Source organism: Haliotis asinina, chromosome 4 (genome assembly GCF_037392515.1).
Source record: "Haliotis asinina isolate JCU_RB_2024 chromosome 4, JCU_Hal_asi_v2, whole genome shotgun sequence".
Classification (NCBI taxonomy): domain Eukaryota; kingdom Metazoa; phylum Mollusca; class Gastropoda; order Lepetellida; family Haliotidae; genus Haliotis; species Haliotis asinina.
In genome coordinates this window covers 82,623,058-82,644,226 of record NC_090283.1, presented here as the reverse complement: position 1 = coordinate 82,644,226, position 21,169 = coordinate 82,623,058, and the positions used below count along the sequence as shown (strand labels likewise).

Here is a 21,169-nt window from a genome sequence, read left to right as displayed (position 1 = left end):
CATACCATTATGATGGTGATAGCCTGTTGCAACATACCATTATGATAGTGATAGCCTGTTGCGACATACCATTATGATAGTGATAGTGTTTTGCGACATACCATTATGATAGTGATAGCCTATTGCAACATACCATTATGATAGTGATAGCCTATTGCAACATACCATTATGATGGTGATAGCCTGTTGTGACATACCATTATAATGGTGATAGCCTGTTGCGACATACCATTATGATGGTGATAGCCTGTTGCGACATACCATTATGATGGTGATAGCCCATTGCAACATACCATTATGATGGTGATAGCCCGTTGCGACATACCATTATGATGGTGATAGCCTGTTGCGACATACCATTATGATGGTGATAGCCTATTGCAACATACCATTATGATGGTGATAGCCTATTGCAACATACCATTATGATGGTGATAGCCTTTTGCGACATACCATTATGATGGTGATAGCCCATTGCAACATACCATTATGATAGTGATAGCCTATTGCAACATACCATTATGATGGTGATAGCCTGTTGCGACATACCATTATGATGGTGATAGCCTGTTGCGACATACCATTATGATAGTGATAGCCTGTTGCGACATACCATTATGATGGTGATAGCCTATTGCAACATACCATTATGATGGTGATAGCCTATTGCAACATACCATTATGAAGGTGATAGCCTTTTGTGACGTACCATTATGATGGTGATAGCCCATTGCAACATACCATTATGATAGTGATAGTGTTTTGCGACATACCATTATGATAGTGATAGTGTTTTGCGACATACCATTATGATAGTGATAGTGTTTTGCGACCACCTATGGCAGTGGTTTTTATTGCCCAGACTTCTCTCATAAGAATTTGTTTCCCAAATGAATGTAGAGAATTTTTGTGACATGAAAACAATTTAAGATAGTTTCAGTGTCTTTTAAGTATCTGACATGAAGCTTAAAACAAAGGTCAAGTTTACAGTGAAGACACAAACACATTGAAGCAAATCTGCACACAGACATCTTGTATTTTGCGCAGCACATTTATTAGTTGCACATATGTCAGTGGAAGTCAGTTACTAAATGGTCTCGTCGCATGTCTTACTCATTCCCACACACCATAAATTACAGTGGACTCAACAGTATCAGCCACTGTAAACACTCCCTCTCTGCCTACTTCAGCACAAAGTTTCAGTCCCGACAGAAATACACTTAATTAATATATCGAAACATTTGTACACATCAGCCTCTGTTTACTCAGGATATAAGCATTATTTTTCAATCCAGACTATCAAATTGTTATGAAACCAAATCCGTAAGAAATGGCACATGAAAAACGGAGCAACCCTCTGATGCAGTTAGATCCAAATGATGTAACAACACAATTCGTGGTTACTCCCGAGGTTATTCAGAAGTATGAAGGACCCGGGAAGGTCCGGGATAGAATATGTCTTCAGCAACCCATGCTTACCATAAAAGACGATTATGCTTGTCATAAGAGGTGACTGGCAGGATCGGGTGGACAAGCTTGCTGACTTGGTTGACACATCATCAGTTCCAATTTGTGCAGATCGATGCTCATGTTGTTGATCACTGAATTGTCTGGTCCAGACTCGATTATTTAAAGACCACAACCATAGAGCTGGAATGTTGCTGAGTACAGCATAAAACTCACTCACTCCCAGTAATGGGAAGTGTCAGTGAGCATCTTGTTAATTAGTGAGTGGTGCATGCAAGATTTATAAATACCTTCAGTAGTCCATGAGGTACTGCTTGAAAATTGAGTCATCGGTACCATTTGAGGTGACCAAGGTTTGTTGTATTTTTATGGAAGCTCAATATATCTAGTTTAATAAGAAACATGATAGCAAGATGGGTGACACAGCTTACACTTTCCCTGGCTACTTGAATATGGGTACCCCCTACACGGAAAACCTCATCCGTAGCATGATTTTCACTGTACTACAATCAGTAGAAATCCCATGCAGTAGTTATTAAGAAATCTCTAATAATCTAAAAAAGATATAACAGATATTAAGTAATCATAGTTAGTAATGATATTTAGACTTTTAAAATATCCTGTATTTCCTCTAATAAGCGCCCGGTGGGAGAAATTAATTAATTGTTAGTGAGCGTTACCTCAAAGGCAAAACATTCCTTAATAAATATATTTTGGGATCAACGGGGAATACGTTTATAAATAAAAAGTTGCATCTGATGTTTAATAAAGACCGCACGATTATTTCCTAAATGCTACTTTAACCCAAATCCTTATTGGAGAAAATATGATACATAAAAGCAACATAGGGCTGGTAATAAACCAAATCAATGACATTATATGAATATTGAATACTGAGATTGCTGCCATTTTCTTTCAGTGGACACAAGTTCAAATTACTGAAAATAACCTGTAACCATTTGATACTTTTGATTAAAACAAATCCATTTTCAGAGAGAATGATAACAAATATCAACATGATAGCAGCTCCCCTATTATCATGGTGGGGCTTCAGTATCACTTGTACATCCACTCTTAATTATACAGTCACTTCTGTTACTGTGCAAACTCCTCATCACTGTCGCTGTCTTCTCCGGAAAAAGAATGGCCGTGTTCATCATCTTCTTCATCATCTGGTTGATTTGAGCAGTCTGCCAGTCTACATAATTCGGAACACTTCAGGTTGTTCGCAAGGCAAATGCATTGAGGCAGAGAACAGTTCCTACGACATGGACATGAAATCAGTTCTAGGACACCTTCAGGTGCGGGACTTCCATCTATCCAATCAAAACTAAGATTTCCATTTTCAAGTTTCCATCCATGACCAGTTGGTAATGGTATAACTGGCATCTGCACAAGACTGTTCTTCCATATGGTGCTTTGGTAGTTCTTTGAGGCTCTTTGAATGTGTTTCTGAAGGGCATCAGCACATGGTGGCAGTTGATGGGGCTCAATCTTTCCTTTCCTACTAGCGAACATTTCATACCTGAGTTTGTTCACCTTCTTTGTGTTAGTCTTGGCTGAATACAAGAGGCAAGTGAACTCCTCCAGCTGACTCTGAAGAGAATTTGATTCCTGCATATCATTCCCGAGTTCTTTGAATGTGCCTTGCCATAGCAGATCACTTCTTAAGAGTTTCAGAGCTGATAGTTTTCCCTGGCCAGCAAATGCGCTAACTGTGTCACATCCTCTGAAGGCATGTAGCCCAGGTAAAGCATCACACAGTGACTTACCAAGCGCTGCTGAAATGGCGTGAATTTCGATGTACTGTACTCTCAGTTTTGACCCAGCCTTCAAGAAGATCTTTGCTTTAATTTTCCAGGTATACATCAAGCACATGACAAATACATCTGTGTCATCAGAAATCATCAAAATGTTCTGAAAGCCTTGGTCTGCAGCATGAGCACTGTGAAGAAGTAGCCTTGTGTCTGCTTCCTCCTGACTTGACTGGAGATCTTCATCTCTGACAGAGCCATCTTTACTGATCTTGAAGCACTCCTTTTCTCTGGTGACATAAAGTACCCTGTTTCCCAGCATTTCTCTGAGTTCAGATCGCTGCCATTCGTCCACCAGAAATTTGATTAGTTCTGTTTAATTGTTTGTTTTCAAAGTTTTCTCCACTGTGTGATAGTCTGCTTTGATGAAATCCCCTTGTATTGTACAGTGTCTTCATTTGACATTCCCCGCAGCTGTCTCTCTGCATTTTTTATCGAGGTCTGGTTGTAAACATCGAAGACAATGTCTATTCTTTCTGCTGTCCGTGCCTCACATACTGCCACAGATAGGATTGCAGATGCCAACTCACGAAAAGTCTTCCCATCACTAATTATCTTTTGGACTACTGCCATGCCATCCACTATACAATTCTGTCATCTTGCTTGAGACAAAATTTGTCATATCTGTAAGAGGCATGACTCTAGGAGATTCAAACAAATCTGTTCTGACAAAATGGAATAAATAATTCAGGGCGGTTTCTTCAGCTTTTTTGTAATTGTTATCTTCCTGGTCGTCAGGTTTGTCTGGTGGTACACCCTCATGCATTATTTTTCCTGTACCTTTAGTGTATTTCTTGTAGCAGGACTTGTGATACCAGGCCTCTGCGGCAACAAGGTCTTTCATTGTTACCAGGGGTAAGAGCCTCTTGTCTTCTTTGTCAAGTACAGCTTTTCTAATTGTGTTGTCTGCTTGAAGTTCCACACACTGTGTAAGAGGTTCCCTTGTGTTTGATGACTTCAGGTACTTGTTGCATCTTCCAGGAGGGCAGAATATACAAACCTTGTCAAGTATGCTGGTTGATTGAGCAGATTTCCTAGGGGATTTTGCCATTGACTCATTTTCTTTTTCACGTTTAGCTAAATCCCTCTTCATGGTAAATATCTGCCTACCTTTTCTGTGATAGTGAACATTAGGTATACTACCTTCAGGCAAATGTTCACATAATTCAAGGATTGGTTTATGTCCTTTTAACTGGGCTGCCCTGTAAAGCGTAGTCCATGATTCGAGATCTCTTGGTGATACCAGACTGGATGAGGTATCCTCTGTGCCAGTATGAATCATGCACACTGGGGCTGTCATGATGATGAAGTAACATCTGGAAAACATTATGATTGTAGGGTTATTCCCGAGACATCATACCCAATATAATATAACCTTGTCAACATGATCATGTATGTTGGTAACTGACATCAATAGGCTAAAATCCTATCAGACATTATCATTGAAAACTAAAGAGCAGTTTCAACCATACAATTTCTGCCTCTATTCACCCTACACACACCTTCCAAAAACACACAGAAGCCTCCCACCTCCCCTTAAAATGAAATAAAATAAACACAAAAATAAAAAAAAACCAGAAAAATTTGATAAAATTTAAGTGGAAATGATTGTATTTACCAAATTGCATTTAGGAGTTTTGGAGAAGATTCCAAACTTTCCATTGTCCATCATTCTGCCCAAATAATTGTACATATTTCTGATTTCTTTACAGCATATGCATTACAGTTTAATATGAATAAGTAGAAGATAGTGTCAGAAAAAAAAATCCTGAAGAAGGGGGAAAAATTATGAATATTTGAATTTTTGATGTTTGATGGAAAAAAAGTAAATATTTACAACATAGAAAATACATCGAATCAAATAAACAATAAAATGGTACAATATAATCATAATCTTTTTCAGACTTGATGAAGTTGAATTGACAAAATCAGGCTCTAAAATTTTTAGGAACCACCAGACATGTTGCTTTGAAAAAATATATATGAAAAGTTGAAGGTGAATAGTATCTAAGACATTTGATTGACAGTTTTGGTGCTCTCTTTATAAGCAAATATGTTAGAAAAACAATTCATTTTGCTTATAATTATCAACTAGAATCAGTATCTTACAAGTGCTAGAATTTAAATATTAATGTATGAACATTTCAAAGGATAGTTTTCCAAAGAATTAGACTGTGCATGAAGCTTGAGTGCTAAGCATGTCTTCACATTGGGAAATTTATTATGTCATTTGGAGCAATATAATGAATGAAATGATGTGATTTGTGTTGCTTTTCATATCATATATTATTTCAGAAATACTGTTAAACAGTTTTTAATGAATACTTACCACTTTCACAGCTTGTAGTGGTTTCTGATGTCATCAGTGACATCATCCTCTGTAGCAACAGTATAAACAGGAAGTGCGGCCATATTGGATTACGCATAATATTACCTTACAACTAATTACATATCTATTTTTAGGGAAACAGTGTCAGGCAACTTTTTAAAACTGCCATAAAAGTCCACAGCTGCTAATATATGATTGCTATCATGCTTTAAAGTTGATATTAGTGATGTATCTTTATTTTAAACACCTCAAACATTGGTCACCCCATGTGTGCATCAAAAGTTGTGTACCTCATGGACTACAGGAAGGCTCATGATCACAGACATAATGCAGGAAGTTTGGTCTATTTATAGCTTGCTGAGGGAGCTGTCCTTTTCTTCTTGTACAGAGAGTGGCTTGCAACTTGTTAACAATTTCAGCGTGGATACTTATATTATTTTGAATATGCAAGCATTGATTAATGTAAATGTAGTATGTTACAAAAACATTCTAAAAACAACGAATACTCCTGAAACTATAAGATGTAATCAAAATAAGCAGTTTGATTGGCTACTTGCAACAAAATGCCTACTTTCTCGCACGTATTTACTTCGAGAAAACATTTTGTATTTGTGAACGACTCAATTATCTTCGAATTCACAAACAGGGTTGGAAATTGATAACTTATGATATTTGTCACATCTACTCTGAGATTTATAGCCATTCTACTCTGATTTCTGCATTGAATTGGATACATACATCTTGAGTTCAACATTCCTCAATTTTCACACACACAAACAACTGAGTGAGTGATGCCGGTATTGACACTGTACACTGTAGAAGCAATATACAGTCCCATATTTCCTCAATCTGTCACGAAGACCTTTGATATGAAATGGTATAAAATGGAGATGACATACCGTACCCATATGCTCTTGAAATGATATTCACTACCCCTATAATCAACTTGTCTAGCTTCACCCTCCAGTGCAGCCCAATATCAAAGCTACAATATCATGAAATATGAGTATAATCAACCTGTTTAGCCTCACCTTCCACTGCAGCCTAGCATCAAGGCTACAGTATCCTGAATTATGAGTATAATCAACCTGTTTAGTCTCACCGTCCACTGCAGCCCAGCATCAAGGCTACAGTATCCTGAATTATGAGTATAATCAACCTGTCTAGCCTCACCCTCCACTGCAACCCAGCATCAAGGCTACAGTATCCTGAATTATGAGTATAATCAACCTGTCTAGCCTCACCCTCCACTGCAGCCCAACATCAAGGCTACAGTATCCTGAATTATGAGTATAATCAACCTGTCTAGCCTCACCCTCCACTGCAGCCCATCATCAGGGCTACAGTATCCTGAATTATGAGTGTAATCAACCTGTCTAGCCTCACCCTCCACTGCAGCCCATCATCAAGGCTACAGTATCCTGAATTATGAGTATAATCAACCTGTCTAGCCTCACCCTCCACTGCAGCCCATCATCAAGGCTACAGTATCCTGAATTATGAGTATAATCAACCTGTCTAGCCTCACCCTCCACTGCAGCCCATCATCAAGGCTACAGTATCCTGAATTATGAGTATAATCAACCTGTCTAGCCTCACCCTCCACTGCAGCCCATCATCAAGGCTACAGTATCCTGAATTATGAGTATAATCAACCTGTCTAGCCTCACCCTCCACTGCAGCCCAGCATCAAGGCTACAGTATCCTGAATTATGAGTATAATCAACCTGTCTAGCCTCACCGTCCACTGCAGCCCATCATCAGGGCTACAGTATCCTGAATTATGAGTATAATCAACCTGTCTAGCCTCACCGTCCACTGCAGCCCAGCATCAAGGCTACAGTATCCTGAATTATGAGTATAATCAACCTGTCTAGCCTCACCGTCCACTGCAGCCCATCATCAGGGCTACAGTATCCTGAATTATGAGTTTTATCAACCTGTCTAGCCTCACCCTCCACTGCAGCCCAACATCAAGGCTACAGTATCCTGAATTATGAGTGTAATCAACCTGCCTAGCCTCACCGTCCACTGCAGCCCATCATCAAGGCTACAGTATCCTGAATTATGAGTATAATCAACCTGTCTAGCCTCACCGTCCACTGCAGCCCAGCATCAAGGCTACAGTATCCTGAATTATGAGTGTAATCAACCTGTCTAGCCTCACCGTCCACAGCAGCCCATCATCAGGGCTACAGTATCCTGAATTATGAGTATAATCAACCTGTCTAGCCTCACCCTCCACTGCAGCCCAGCATCAAGGCTACAGTATCCTGAATTATGAGTATAATCAACCTGTCTAGCCTCACCCTCCACTGCAGCCCATCATCAGGGCTACAGTATCCTGAATTATGAGTATAATCAACCTGTCTAGCCTCACCGTCCACTGCAGCCCATCATCAGGGCTACAGTATCCTGAATTATGAGTTTTATCAACCTGTCTAGCCTCACCGTCCACAGCAGCCCAACATCAAGGCTACAGTATCCTGAATTATGAGTGTAATCAACCTGCCTAGCCTCACCGTCCACTGCAGCCCAGCATCAAGGCTACAGTATCCTGAATTATGAGTATAATCAACCTGTCTAGCCTCACCCTCCACTGCAGCCCAGCATCAAGGCTACAGTATCCTGAATTATGAGTGTAATCAACCTGTCTAGCCTCACCGTCCACAGCAGCCCATCATCAGGGCTGCAGTATCCTGAATTGGGAGTAGTTAATTCTGTCTGAACTACACCTATGCCTGATGATGACATGTCACCTTCTTCATTTGTAATTATGATGTACCCTGCTTCTGTCCCAATTACACCATATGTCCCCTTTCTTCATTCCTATGCATGCAGTCAGGACAACAAACTAAAGAAGATGAAACCTTAAGAAACTAAGACTTAGACAAGTAAAATAGATGCATCTATTGCTTTCACATAGTTAAAGAAATATGTACTAGACTCAGGTGCTAGAACAGAAAGGGAATATTGGCTGGAAAATTACCATCAAAATGTGGAATTATGTATTTGACATTTCAATATCGTTGTTGGGTTGTGGCCAGTGACCAGAAATTCTTTTATAACAAAAATTTTTGTCCTGTATGTTGATGTTCAGCCAGAAAATTCTTAACTGTTTACATGCAGTATAGCAGATTGCCAAAAATACATGCTAAATATATATCTGATGAGACCCAGCTTTAACCAAGCTTCACTGTGTGTATTTCTGTGGACCTTTTTGTTGCAGCAAGATAGAGGTGTAATCTGGCCGTCTATATTTATATGTGTTACTGCGTGTTATGTGACCTGAATGCAGGCATCTGGCTTCCTCCAGGAATGGGGCCAGCATGCTGTTGTGTAATGTGGTACATTCACAGAAAGCACCACCAGCTGTTTACACCAGTCAACACACAGCAGCTCAACCGAGATAACAAACCCTGGCCCTGTGCCAAGAGGCTGAGTCAAATCTTACAGCCAACCAGTGAGCACTCTGGCAGGGGGAGAAGACGGGAGGGGTGGAGATGTAAGTGGGACAGTCACGTGTAGCCTGCACTAGACTCTGTGGCATATAGTGGTTGGGCTGAGTCATGCCATTTACTGATAATAGCGCTCCCTCTTGCCTCATTCTGATACTTGAGGTGAACCAGTTTAAGCAGCAGCAGGAGCAGCAGCATCGACCAACAGCTGCCACTGTTTATACATGTATTGCAGTTGCTGCAGTCACATGACCCACTATTGATTTTGCAGCCTCACTGACTCATTCAAGTGAACCTCCGGGAAATATTTAGTCATGTGAGCAAACAAGGTTGTCGGAAGTGCTGTTGCCAGGAGCTTTGGGAGGGTCAAGGTCATGTGATATTTATATTTGTGTACCTGGGGCACACAGATAGTATTGCCTGCCCTTGGGAATGTCATTAGGACTGATAAACAAGATGTCACGTGACTGACTGACTGACTGACTGACGGCACTGTCTGCAGGCTGAGTCCATGTCAAGCAAGGAGGTGGAGATCATTCGACTTTGACCAGTTCATGTATGTTCTGGTCAGGGAGGGGATGTTACATGGCCCATGAAAAATGGAAGATTTGGGACATGATGTAGCCTGCCTATGGGTGTTAATTTCTTTTCAACGTAATATGTACAACATGATTGGCCATTTGTAGAAATGAATGAAAATTAGAATATAAAAGACCCAAGATTTTCCTTCTATTGTTTAATGCTTCTAGACTAGTGTTTTAGGTTATGGGTGATTGACTGACAATGACTGCTACATTGTGTGTCTGACAATCCAACACAGGTGGCAACTGTGATGGTGAGAACTACTGACAGGCAGAACTTATGATCATTATAACAGGTGCATACTCTAGGTCATGTATTAATATCTGACATGAGCATCTCATTACAGAGGGAAAATGGAGTGTCTTGTTATCTGGAACAGGTTGTAGTAAGTGGACTACATCTGATAACAGTGTTTGAAAGGATGCTAATTGTTGATAGTGGTAAAAGAAATTACTGCTGTATTGAACTTGATATTTGTAACATATATTTTCAGATAAAAAGTTTTAATTGTGAGTGAAGGGTGTAGGCAGCAGGTGTGTCCCAGTGTTTAAGATTGGATTGTTTTCTGACTTTTTGAAGTTGAGTTCAGTGGTGGTGAAAAATGCATTATAGACTGCAGTGTAAATGAATTTCACTTTAAATAAAAAAGTAAATCATATGAAGTGAAAGTAAGATTGCAAATCTTCATAATTTTACCAACTGAGCATTTAAATCTCAGAATTTTATTCACCCTAGGGTGAAAGCTGTTTAACAAACAATCATAGTTTCAAATGGCTACTATTGATTTTATTACACGGAGGTAAACACGGTTGTTGAAACAAATGCACCTACGGAACGTGATGAGCGTTTATTTAGCCAAAACCAACCTGTTCTCGGCGTTTCATGTAATGTGCATGAAACAGTCCTTTGACAACAGGTTCATATAGCATGCACATGTTCTGTTTCAATGTTAAATGTGTTCTTGTCACGATATGGCTAAAATATTGCCGATGTGATGATAAATATTCACTCACTCCCTCATTCACTCACCCTGAAACACATAATTTAGTAGAGAGTAGTTCATTATATGGGATGCATTCATCCATCTGTGACTTTCTTGAAAATGTTCTAGGTAAATAGTCAGTAGACACCATTAGAGGTACAGATAACCTGCTTAAATTATGCGAATATGTACATGATAACTCAACTCCTGCCTGTCTCTTTGGGCAGGTACACTCAAATTTCTGTAAATACCCTATAAATTTGATATTACAAACGTACACTCCAAATAGATAAAGTAACTAAGGTTTATTGAGAGGGTTTTTTTTCAGCACACAAAATGCTCAAAAAAACCCCACAACTTGTTCTTTTTCTAGTTGTTTTTCATGTTACAGATCAAATACAATTACAAACACATAAGCCTTTCTTTTTATAGTTGACGCCTCGTCTGTCCGTCTGTATATAATCACTTTGTTTCCGGAGCATAACTCAAAAACCGTTCAATATTTTTAGACCAAACTTGATAGATATAATAATCTCAACCTATAGTTGTGCCTTTTGCTATTTACAGATTTTTGGCATTTTTAATTTTTTTTTGTTTTTCCATGGAACCTTTTGGTGTTAGTCTAATGATGGCGTGGGTTTCCTTTCCGGAGCAGAACTCAAAAATCGTTCAATACTTATCTGCAAGACTTGGTAGATGTATCAATCAGAACCTAATGTGGTACCTTTTGCTATTTACAGGTTTTTGAGATTAATTATTTTCTTGGTTTCCATGGAAATGTTTGGGATTTAGTCAGAACTCAAAAACTTCTTAATATCTGTCAGCTAAGGTTGGTAGATATGTGTGGCAGACCCCAAAGTGGTGCCTTTTGTCAGGGGGATATGTCATCTTCTGATGACTCTTGTTTTTATAAGTAATGGAATTTGGCAATATATCCAATTAAGAGGTGAGTTTGTGTGAGGTGGGTACAATTTCTTTGTTTATTCAAAGGAAAATTAGGATCCCCAGTTGCTATGAACGCAAGCAAGTACGTAACGCAGTGGGTTATCTAGTTCTGCATAACTGTGTTGTTTCTGCAGAAAGGATGGGTTGTCCCAGATACACCATCAGTACACACCATTGTGTTGTATCTACAGGAAAGATGGGTTGTCCCAGATACACCATCAGTACACACCATTATGTTGTATCTAAAGGAAGGATGAGTTGTCCCAGATGCACCGTCAGGCACACTATTGTGTTGTATCTACAGGAAGGATGGGTTGTCCCAGATACACCATCAGTACACACCATTGTGTTGTATCTAATGGAAGGATGGGTTGTCCCAGATGCACTGTCAGGCACACCATTGTGTTGTAACTAAAGGAAGGATCGGTTGTCCCAGATGCACAGTCAGACACACCATTGTGTTGTATCTAAAGGAACAATGGGTTGTCCCAGATGCAGTCAGGCACACCATTGTGTTGTATCTAAAGGAACAATGGGTTGTGCACTGTCAGGCACACCAATGTGTTGTATCTACAGGAGGGTGAGTTGTCCCATTAACAGAGATGCCAACCTCCACGATTAAATGAATGCTCTACAATTTTTAACTTCAAACTACACCAATGCGATTCGACTAGAACTCCTTCAAAATTTGAGTAAAATGCATTAAAATTCGGATATATAGACAAACACGTATTTTCAACGATGAAATACGTTTTCGGACTTCATGTACCTTCTGTACATCAAATTTAATGACATATTTAAACTGGAATCATTGCAAGTAACAAACGTAATATTTAGAGTTGTGACGATTAATCGATATGCAAGTTATCACGATTCAAGAGCTGCACGATACGATACATCGATACGATTGTCGTGTATCGATTCAACACGATACTTACATACTTAGCAGTCTACGAAAACACTGTCTCCCCTTCTATTTAGATTTTTGTGGAAAATATTGCCATGGACATGCTCCAACTGAGATAATTTTCACAAATTTATTTTGTTATCTGAGCAAAAAAGCCAGTTGTGACAATGTTTATCCCTACTGTTCCATTTTTTGGGGAAAACACTATTTTACTGACACATGCTAAACATTTTAAATAAAATGTCTTTCATGATGCCGTGTTTTTATTTTTCTTGGGAGAAGAATACCTCCCCTGAAATGATAACATAACAGCACATTATTTCCAGTACTTTTATTTTTCTGTATACAAGGACAAAATATCGTGATATGTATCATATGTATTAGACTACCAGTATCGTGATACGTATCGTATCGTGGCATGGGTGTATCGTCACAACTTTAGTAATATTAGCGAAGCTGATTTCAATACCTGCCTTCTGGCTTCTGTCTGCTGGAAAATGTTCAGTGACATGCTAAGATGGCTCCTGTCTGCTGGAACATGTTCATTGACCTGCTCTGATGACTCATGCCTGCTGGAATTATGTTCAGTGGCATGCTCTGATGGTTCCTGCCTGCTGGAATATGTTCATTGACATGCTCTGATGGTGCCTGCCTGTTGGAACATTTTAGGTGACGTGCTGGAACATTCAGAACATTCATTGCTGAAGGGTAGGCTGCTGCCAGCTGGAACATATTCATTGACCTGCTCAGATGGCTCCTGCCTGCTGGAAAATATTCATTGACCTGCACTGATGGCTCCTGTCTGCTGGAATATGTTCAGTGGCATGCTCAGATGACTGCAGCTTGCTGGAACATGTTCAGTGACATGCTCAGATGGTTCCTGCCTGCTGGAACATATTCATTAACATGCTCAGATGGCTCCTGTCTGCTGGAATATGCTCAGTGGCATGCTCAGATGACCGCAACCTGCTGGAACATGTTCCTGTGACATACTCAGATTGACATGCTGGAACAATCAGTGACCTGCTGAGATTGCTTCTGATTGCTGAAGGCTAGGTTCCTGCCTGCTGGATTATGTTCATTGACATGCTCTGATGGTGCCTGCCTGTTGGAACATTTTAGGTGACGTGCTGGAACATTCAGAACATTCATTGCTGAAGGGTAGGCTGCTGCCAGCTGGAACATATTCATTGACCTGCTCAGATGGCTCCTGCCTGCTGGAATATGTTCAGTGGCATGCTCAGATGACTGCAGCTTGCTGGAACATGTTCAGTGACATGCTCAGATGGTTCCTGCCTGCTGGAACATATTCATTAACATGCTCAGATGGCTCCTGTCTGCTGGAATATGCTCAGTGGCATGCTCAGATGACCGCAACCTGCTGGAACATGTTCCTGTGACATACTCAGATTGACATGCTGGAACAATCAGTGACCTGCTGAGATTGCTTCTGATTGCTGAAGGCTAGGTTCCTGCCTGCTGGAATATGTTCATTGACATGCTCTGATGGTGCCTGCCTGTTGGAACATTTTAGGTGACGTGCTGGAACATTCAGAACATTCATTGCTGAAGGGTAGGCTGCTGCCAGCTGGAACATATTCATTGACCTGCTCAGATGGCTCCTGCCTGCTGGAAAATATTCATTGACCTGCACTGATGGCTCCTGTCTGCTGGAATATGTTCAGTGGCATGCTCAGATGACTGCAGCTTGCTGGAACATGTTCAGTGACATGCTCAGATGGTTCCTGCCTGCTGGAACATATTCATTGACCTGCTCAGATGGCTCCTGTCTGCTGGAATATGCTCAGTGGCATGCTCAGATGACCGCAACCTGCTGGAACATGTTCCTGTGACATACTCAGATTGACATGCTGGAACAATCAGTGACCTGCTGAGATTGCTTCTGATTGCTGAAGGCTAGGTTCCTGCCTGCTGGATTATGTTCATTGACATGCTCTGATGGTGCCTGCCTGTTGGAACATTTTAGGTGACGTGCTGGAACATTCAGAACATTCATTGCTGAAGGGTAGGCTGCTGCCAGCTGGAACATATTCATTGACCTGCTCAGATGGCTCCTGCCTGCTGGAAAATATTCATTGACCTGCACTGATGGCTCCTGTCTGCTGGAATATGTTCAGTGGCATGCTCAGATGACTGCAGCTTGCTGGAACATGTTCAGTGACATGCTCAGATGGTTCCTGCCTGCTGGAACATATTCATTGACCTGCTCAGATGGCTCCTGCCTGCTAGAACATATTCATTGACCTGCTCTGATGGCTCCTGTCTGCTGGAATATGCTCAGTGGCATGCTCAGATGACCGCAACCTGCTGGAACATGTTCCTGTGACATACTCAGATTGACATGCTGGAACAATCAGTGACCTGCTGAGATTGCTTCTGATTGCTGAAGGCTAGGCTCCTGCCTGCTGGAACATGTTCATTGACCTGCTCAGATGACCGCAGTTTGCTGGAACATGTTCATTGACCTGCTCAGATGACCGCAGTCTGCTGGAACATGTTCATTGACCTGCTCAGATGGCTCCTGTCTGCTGGAATATGTTCAGTGGCAACTGTGGTAGTTAGTGCTCAAATTATGCTGTATGCAAAATATCATTGTAGTAGTCACTTGGAGATGTATCAAACAATGGCCATTAACCTGTTTATGTTCCATTATTAGTGCTGCATTGATTGTTCAAATAAGCAGTTTATTGATCTTTTGACAATCAAACTTTGATAACTGATTGAAAAAGTTTCCAGTCAATAACACCGTATATTACCTTCAAAAATAGACTCGCAATTGCAGCCATGATACAGGAAATCAAGTCTGTTTATAGCTTGTCAAGGGAGCAGTCATTTTTATCCCCCCGGCAGTCTAAGCAAACTTAGTCTTAGTACTTTTCGGTACACTCCACTAATGAGTCTAACAAAACCAAGTTGGACTTCGCATCAGGTAACTTTTGAGATTGACCAATCATAACACAGCTTACCAAATTTGCAAAAGTGGACATCTGCACATACCTTTTGAACATTTACCTAGGAGAGGTTTGCACCCGAATGATTCTGAATGCTGTTTTCCATACGATCGCTACCAGGTACAGCACATGGAGCATGCTACAATACTGTCAACAGTGATTAATTAGTCGCTAAAAATAGAGTTTTTGTCAATATTCAAGAATGTCAGCTCGCGGAAATATTAGCTAATGGTAACCATGTCATCAGAAAGCCCAAAATATATTTTGCAGGTCAAATACTTGTGTTTTATGCAGATTTGCCTTTACTGATGGATCAGTGTCAGTGACTAGCGAAGTCCCACCAAACCCTAAACAGTAGTCGTCATCTGATTGGTAAAATCCATTCAGCCTTCTCGCGTTTGATTAGACAGTCAAAGGTTACCTGGCACGACCTCCTAGGTTTTGTTTAACTCAGTAGTGGAGTGTAACGAAAAATACAGAGACAAAGTTTACTGACTGATCGTCCTGGCATGTAATGTCTATAGTTGACATCTCGTCTGTCTGTCTGTCTGTCTGTCTGTCTGTCTGTCTGTCTGTCCGTCTGTAATCATTTTCTTTCAAAAAACCGTTCACTATTTTTAGACCAAAATTGGAAGATGTAATAATCTGAACCTATGGTTGTGCCTTTTGCTATTTACAGATTTTTGGTATTTTTACTTTATACCCTGACATGTAATGCCAGGGGAATATAGTCGACGCTTCGTCTGTCTATCCAACCGTCTGTCCATAATCATTTTGTTTCCAGAGCATAACTCAAAAACCGATCAATATTTTTAGACCAAAATTGATAGGTATAATAATCTTAACCCATGGTTGTACCTTAAGCTGTTTACAAATTTTTGGCATTTTTATTATTTTTTTTTTATTTTTCCATGAAACGTTTTGGTCTGAGGTTAATGGTGGAGTGGGCTTCGTTTCCGGGGCATAACTCAAAAACGGTTCAATATGTTTTTACAAAACTTGGTAGATATATCAGTCAGAACCTATATTGGTGCCTTTTGCTATTTAAGGTTTTTGTGATTTATTATTCCATAAACTGAATATAAAACTCGTCAGACCTGACATTCGTGATCTGATGCTGAAGTGGGACACTCAAGTAGGTATTAATAAATTACATGATATAAATCCCTATATTGGTTAAACCTACTTTGGTTGTCAGTACAGATTTGAAAAGGTCATCATGCAATGATTTCACATTGGCCATACAAGATATACTCATAAATATTTGCTTAAAGGTGAGGATCCTCCATTTTGTTTCCCTTGTGATGAAAGAATCACAGTCAAGCGTAGTCTGCTTGACTGTGTTGAGTATTCCATCACAAGGGATCAGTATTTTAATTCATGTACTATGAAGGATCTTTTTAGCCCTATAAGTCCTCGTTTAATTATTGCATTTTTAAAGGACTTAGATTTGTTAAATGAATTGTAAATAGATAAATATTTTATGATTGGAAGATTAGTAACTCAAATTGTTAGTAAGGGAGTTGAAGTACTGTAAAATGTAAATGTACCATAGCTCATTTATATATTATATTGTCCTCTATAGATACATTGTTTTAGGTCTTATCACTTGTTTTACATTCTACTCTGTGATATTCTAGTTAGTTTTACAGTCCTTCGTTGACAGGTTTTTACAAGGTATGTGCTATTAATTCATTTGTATTTTTATAATTAATCGTTCTCATCATGATATGGCTGCAATATTGCTAATATGACGTTAAATATTAACTCACTCATTTTGTGATTTATTATTTTCTCGTTTTCCATGGAAATGATTCAGACTTAGTCTCAAAAGTGAGAGGTGTGTTTCGTTTCCGGAGCAAACCTTGAAAACTTCTCAATATTTGTCAGCAAAAGTGCTGCCTTTTGCTATTTACAGATTTTGTGATTTATCATTTTCTGGGTTTACATGGAAACGATTCGGACTTTATCTCAAAATATCGTGATGGGCTCCATTTCCGGAGCACAACTTGAAAACTTTGTAACATCTTTCTGCAAAACTTGGCACATATGTGAACTAAACCCCAAAGTGGTGCCTTTTGCTGTTTACAGATTTTTCGCAGTTTTGGTTTTCTTGGTTTCCATGAAAACAATTAAGACTTTAGCTTTGATTCTGAAGCACAACTTTGAAACCATTTCAACAGAGCTTGGCAGAGTATGAGACAGAACTTGAATTGGTGCCTTTTTCTGTTTACAGATTTATGGCATTTATGTTTTTCATCATTTCCATGGAAAAGATTCAAACTTAGACCAAAACAAAGGTCAAGTAACTGTCAGATGATTTGTTCTTTCAAATATGTTGGGGCTGGGAGGATAGGTCATCTTCTGATAACTCTTGTCTTCTTGTGCATGGGTCGATGTCACAAAACTCTGGTAACTCTATGATCTCGTAACTTTTCTCGTTATTTTTTGTTTGTTTTTTTTTATCCTGATTTACTGTAACATAAGATTTGCAAGTGCTATGAGTAAAGTTACGAGAACTAAACCTTACGAGAGTTTTGTGAAGCGAGGCCCATGTTCAATTACATGCTTGATTAATGCCAATTACAAGCACTGATTAATGTAAATGTAGTATGTTATGAAAACAACGAATGCTCAGGAGAATATGACACGTGATATAACATATAACAAGCAATTTGATTGACTGGTCAGGCTGTCAACAAAATACCTGCTTTCCCACTCGTTTTCTTTGAGAAAACATTTTGTATTTGTGAAAGGCTTAATTATCTTTGAATTCACGAACAAGGTTGGAAATGGATAGCTTTATGATATTTGCCACATCTTCTCATAGATGTATAGCCGTTCTATTCAGATTTCTGTATTAAATTAAACATGTATATCAGTGACTTCAGCATTTCTCAATTTTCACACACACAAATAATTGACATATTGATTGTATCATTTTTAACAGTGAAAATAGTGATCTAAATCCATATTACTTGTCAAATACTACATGATTTTCAATATCTTTTTGTCAAAGTGTCAGAATCCTGTTTCTAAGGAAGAATAGGTGACGATCTCTTGGCATATGACATACCTTTGTTACAAGCAGTCGTGTAGCAGTCATCCCATCAGCTGGTCTTGTGTTCATAAATCCATACTTGTAGTAGATCATTTATCAATAATGGATCCATAGAAGACATCAATAATCATTGATCGATTGTGGTTCTAGAGGACAATTTCCAGCAGTACTATGCATGTTAATCTTGAATTGTCGACCAGCTGCAGGTGCCCCTCCCTAAAACTTAATTTATCTTTGCTGGTTACGCTATTAGGCTCACCTTTTAGGCATGCCTGCCATGATCTGGCTGATATATTGCCAGTGTGGCAATAAATATGAACTCTCGCCCACTCACCTTTGCTATGTATCCCTGTTGCCGCTATTGGTGAGAGAACCAATACAGATGTTATTGTTATGCTCTGCAGCTTTGTCTATGATGTAAGATGTCGACATCAACTAATTGTGACACACGTGATAGTGAGGGTGTCCTGATATCTGTTGTTTTTTTTTAAACAGTGTGATGCTATATGGATGGCTTGGTTAGACGGTTAATTTCTACTACTGATTCAGTTCAATCTGTTTTCAGCAAACCACACAGACACAATGGAGGTTGATGGAGCTGTGGAGATACCAGGCAACCGAGCCACAGTGCTTCGCGGCCATGAGTCTGAGGTGTTCATCTGTGCCTGGAACCCAACCAATGATCTCTTGGCTTCAGGGTAAGTTGACTGATGGCACTGACTAATGACAAACAAAGCAGTAAGTTAATTCAGTCACCCAATCCTGTTGATAGTACGAACATGGGTTCCTGAAGACCAATTCTAACATGGATCATCACACAGAGTGTAATCCCAAATATAACATGTTACTTGTGACCCCTTCCTAAATGTCATTGTGTATTCACAGCTTTAGGCAAGGGAGACATCAAATTACACTTATCAGGGGTTACACAAAGTCTGTGATTTACTCTACCAGTTGTTTTACCATTTTGTGGAAGCCTCTGTATGGACGATGTATTTGGTGCCTAATCATGACAGTGTGGTTCGAATTCTAGATCAGACTCGACCCAACAAAGGTACTAGTGTCTGTTTTTTACTGAGAAAGTGTAATCCCAAATATAACATGTTACATTCAAAACATGCATGGCAGTGCTGCTTTAGTCAGTATTTTGTGAAATATATTTGGTTTGTGCAGGTCTGGAGACTCAACAGCTCGCATCTGGAACATGAATGACAACAGCAGCAATGCCAACCAGCTGGTGCTGAGACACTGTATACAGAAGGGGGGTACTGAGGTCCCCAGTAATAAGGATGTCACGTCTCTGGACTGGAATGTTAGTATGGCTCCTGACAACAGGCTGTCAGCATGTGCTGCTCTGTATTAGTCACCAAGGGAAACAACTCTTCGATCTTGCTCAGAAGTGAAAAAAAAATCAGCTCACGAACTCACAATGAGTGAACTAGTAATAGTCTCTGTCACAAACAAGGGAAAATGTCCACTATGCAACAAAAGATGAAATGCTGCTAATTTGTGTTGTCGAAAAGGACACTGGAATAAGAAAGAAAATCTTATGGTGAAGCCATTTTTCTCTTTACATCACATGAGATATTTCAATGTTTCTTTGTTGAATTGATGATTTTTTGTTTTGTAGTGGCTGCATTACTTGTGCATTTGTTCATGTTTCAGCGTTATGGTACATTACTCGTGTATTTGTTCATGTTTCAGTGTGATGGTACATTACTCGCTACAGGGTCATATGATGGGTATGCCAGAATATGGAGTACAGATGGTAAGTTGGCCAGGAGTTGTCCAACTGTTGGATTGACATTTTGATTTGTGAAAGTCTAGCAGTTATTTCTAGAAATGGAAACATTAGGACTCATTTTCTCAATATAGTTTGAGATATACAGTGGCATGTGAAAGTACATGGGCTATATCATATCAGCTATATCGTATCAGCTACATCATATCAGCTATATCATATCAGCTTCATCAAACATGCTTCCAAAACAGTTGTTTCCAAATCAACGTGTAAATCGGAAAATTGTGTCCAACTTAGGATAAAGGCTTATAGCAAACAACCATAGTTTCACATCACTATTACAAGGGTGTAAGTGCAGTATTTGGGACAATGAAAGTAATGCATGTGTGGTAGTGGTGAGTGTTACTTTGGCCAACACAAATTGTTTTCAACATTTCATTGAACCCATTCAACCCTGTAGGCCAGAAAAAATACAGCCAACACTTGAATCCCCAGTAATTGCATCAAAATGATATATAATTTTCGGAACCCAACTGACGTATTCTTCTATCAAATCTGTCACTTTTCCCAATGTCTGAAAACACTTATTAAATTTCAGATGATTGTAAGTCAACTGGATAAGAATTGTACTATTTTTTTAAAATGTTTTTGAAAAAAAACCATTCTCGGACACATGCTTCAGCCACGGGTCATCATGAAAGTTGTCCAAGAGAGAAGTAACTATGTTTCCAGAAAATAGTTAAACAAACTGAATACTGAATAATAAAGTCAACAACGGTACTCATGAAGGTTGTCAAATATAGATCAGAACTTATTATTTCCATCTTTTACACAAGCGATCATGTAATTCCATTGCTGTAATGTGATTGGCTGCCTAAGGTAACGTGGATGGTTTTGACCAATCGTAGTCC

The 21,169-nt window shown here is 39.5% G+C and overlaps 1 protein-coding gene across 1 annotated transcript in view; it reads left to right on the top strand.

The window, feature by feature from the left end:
- The window catches only part of LOC137281997 (F-box-like/WD repeat-containing protein TBL1XR1), a 79,399-nt gene that overhangs the window by 27,302 nt on the left and 30,928 nt on the right, over positions 1-21,169 (top strand). Inside the window, exons 5-7 of the mRNA XM_067813756.1 lie at positions 19,083-19,215; positions 19,691-19,829; positions 20,222-20,285. Of these exons, the coding sequence (XP_067669857.1) occupies positions 19,083-19,215; positions 19,691-19,829; positions 20,222-20,285 (336 nt within the window). The remainder of the gene's footprint in view (positions 1-19,082; positions 19,216-19,690; positions 19,830-20,221; positions 20,286-21,169) is intronic.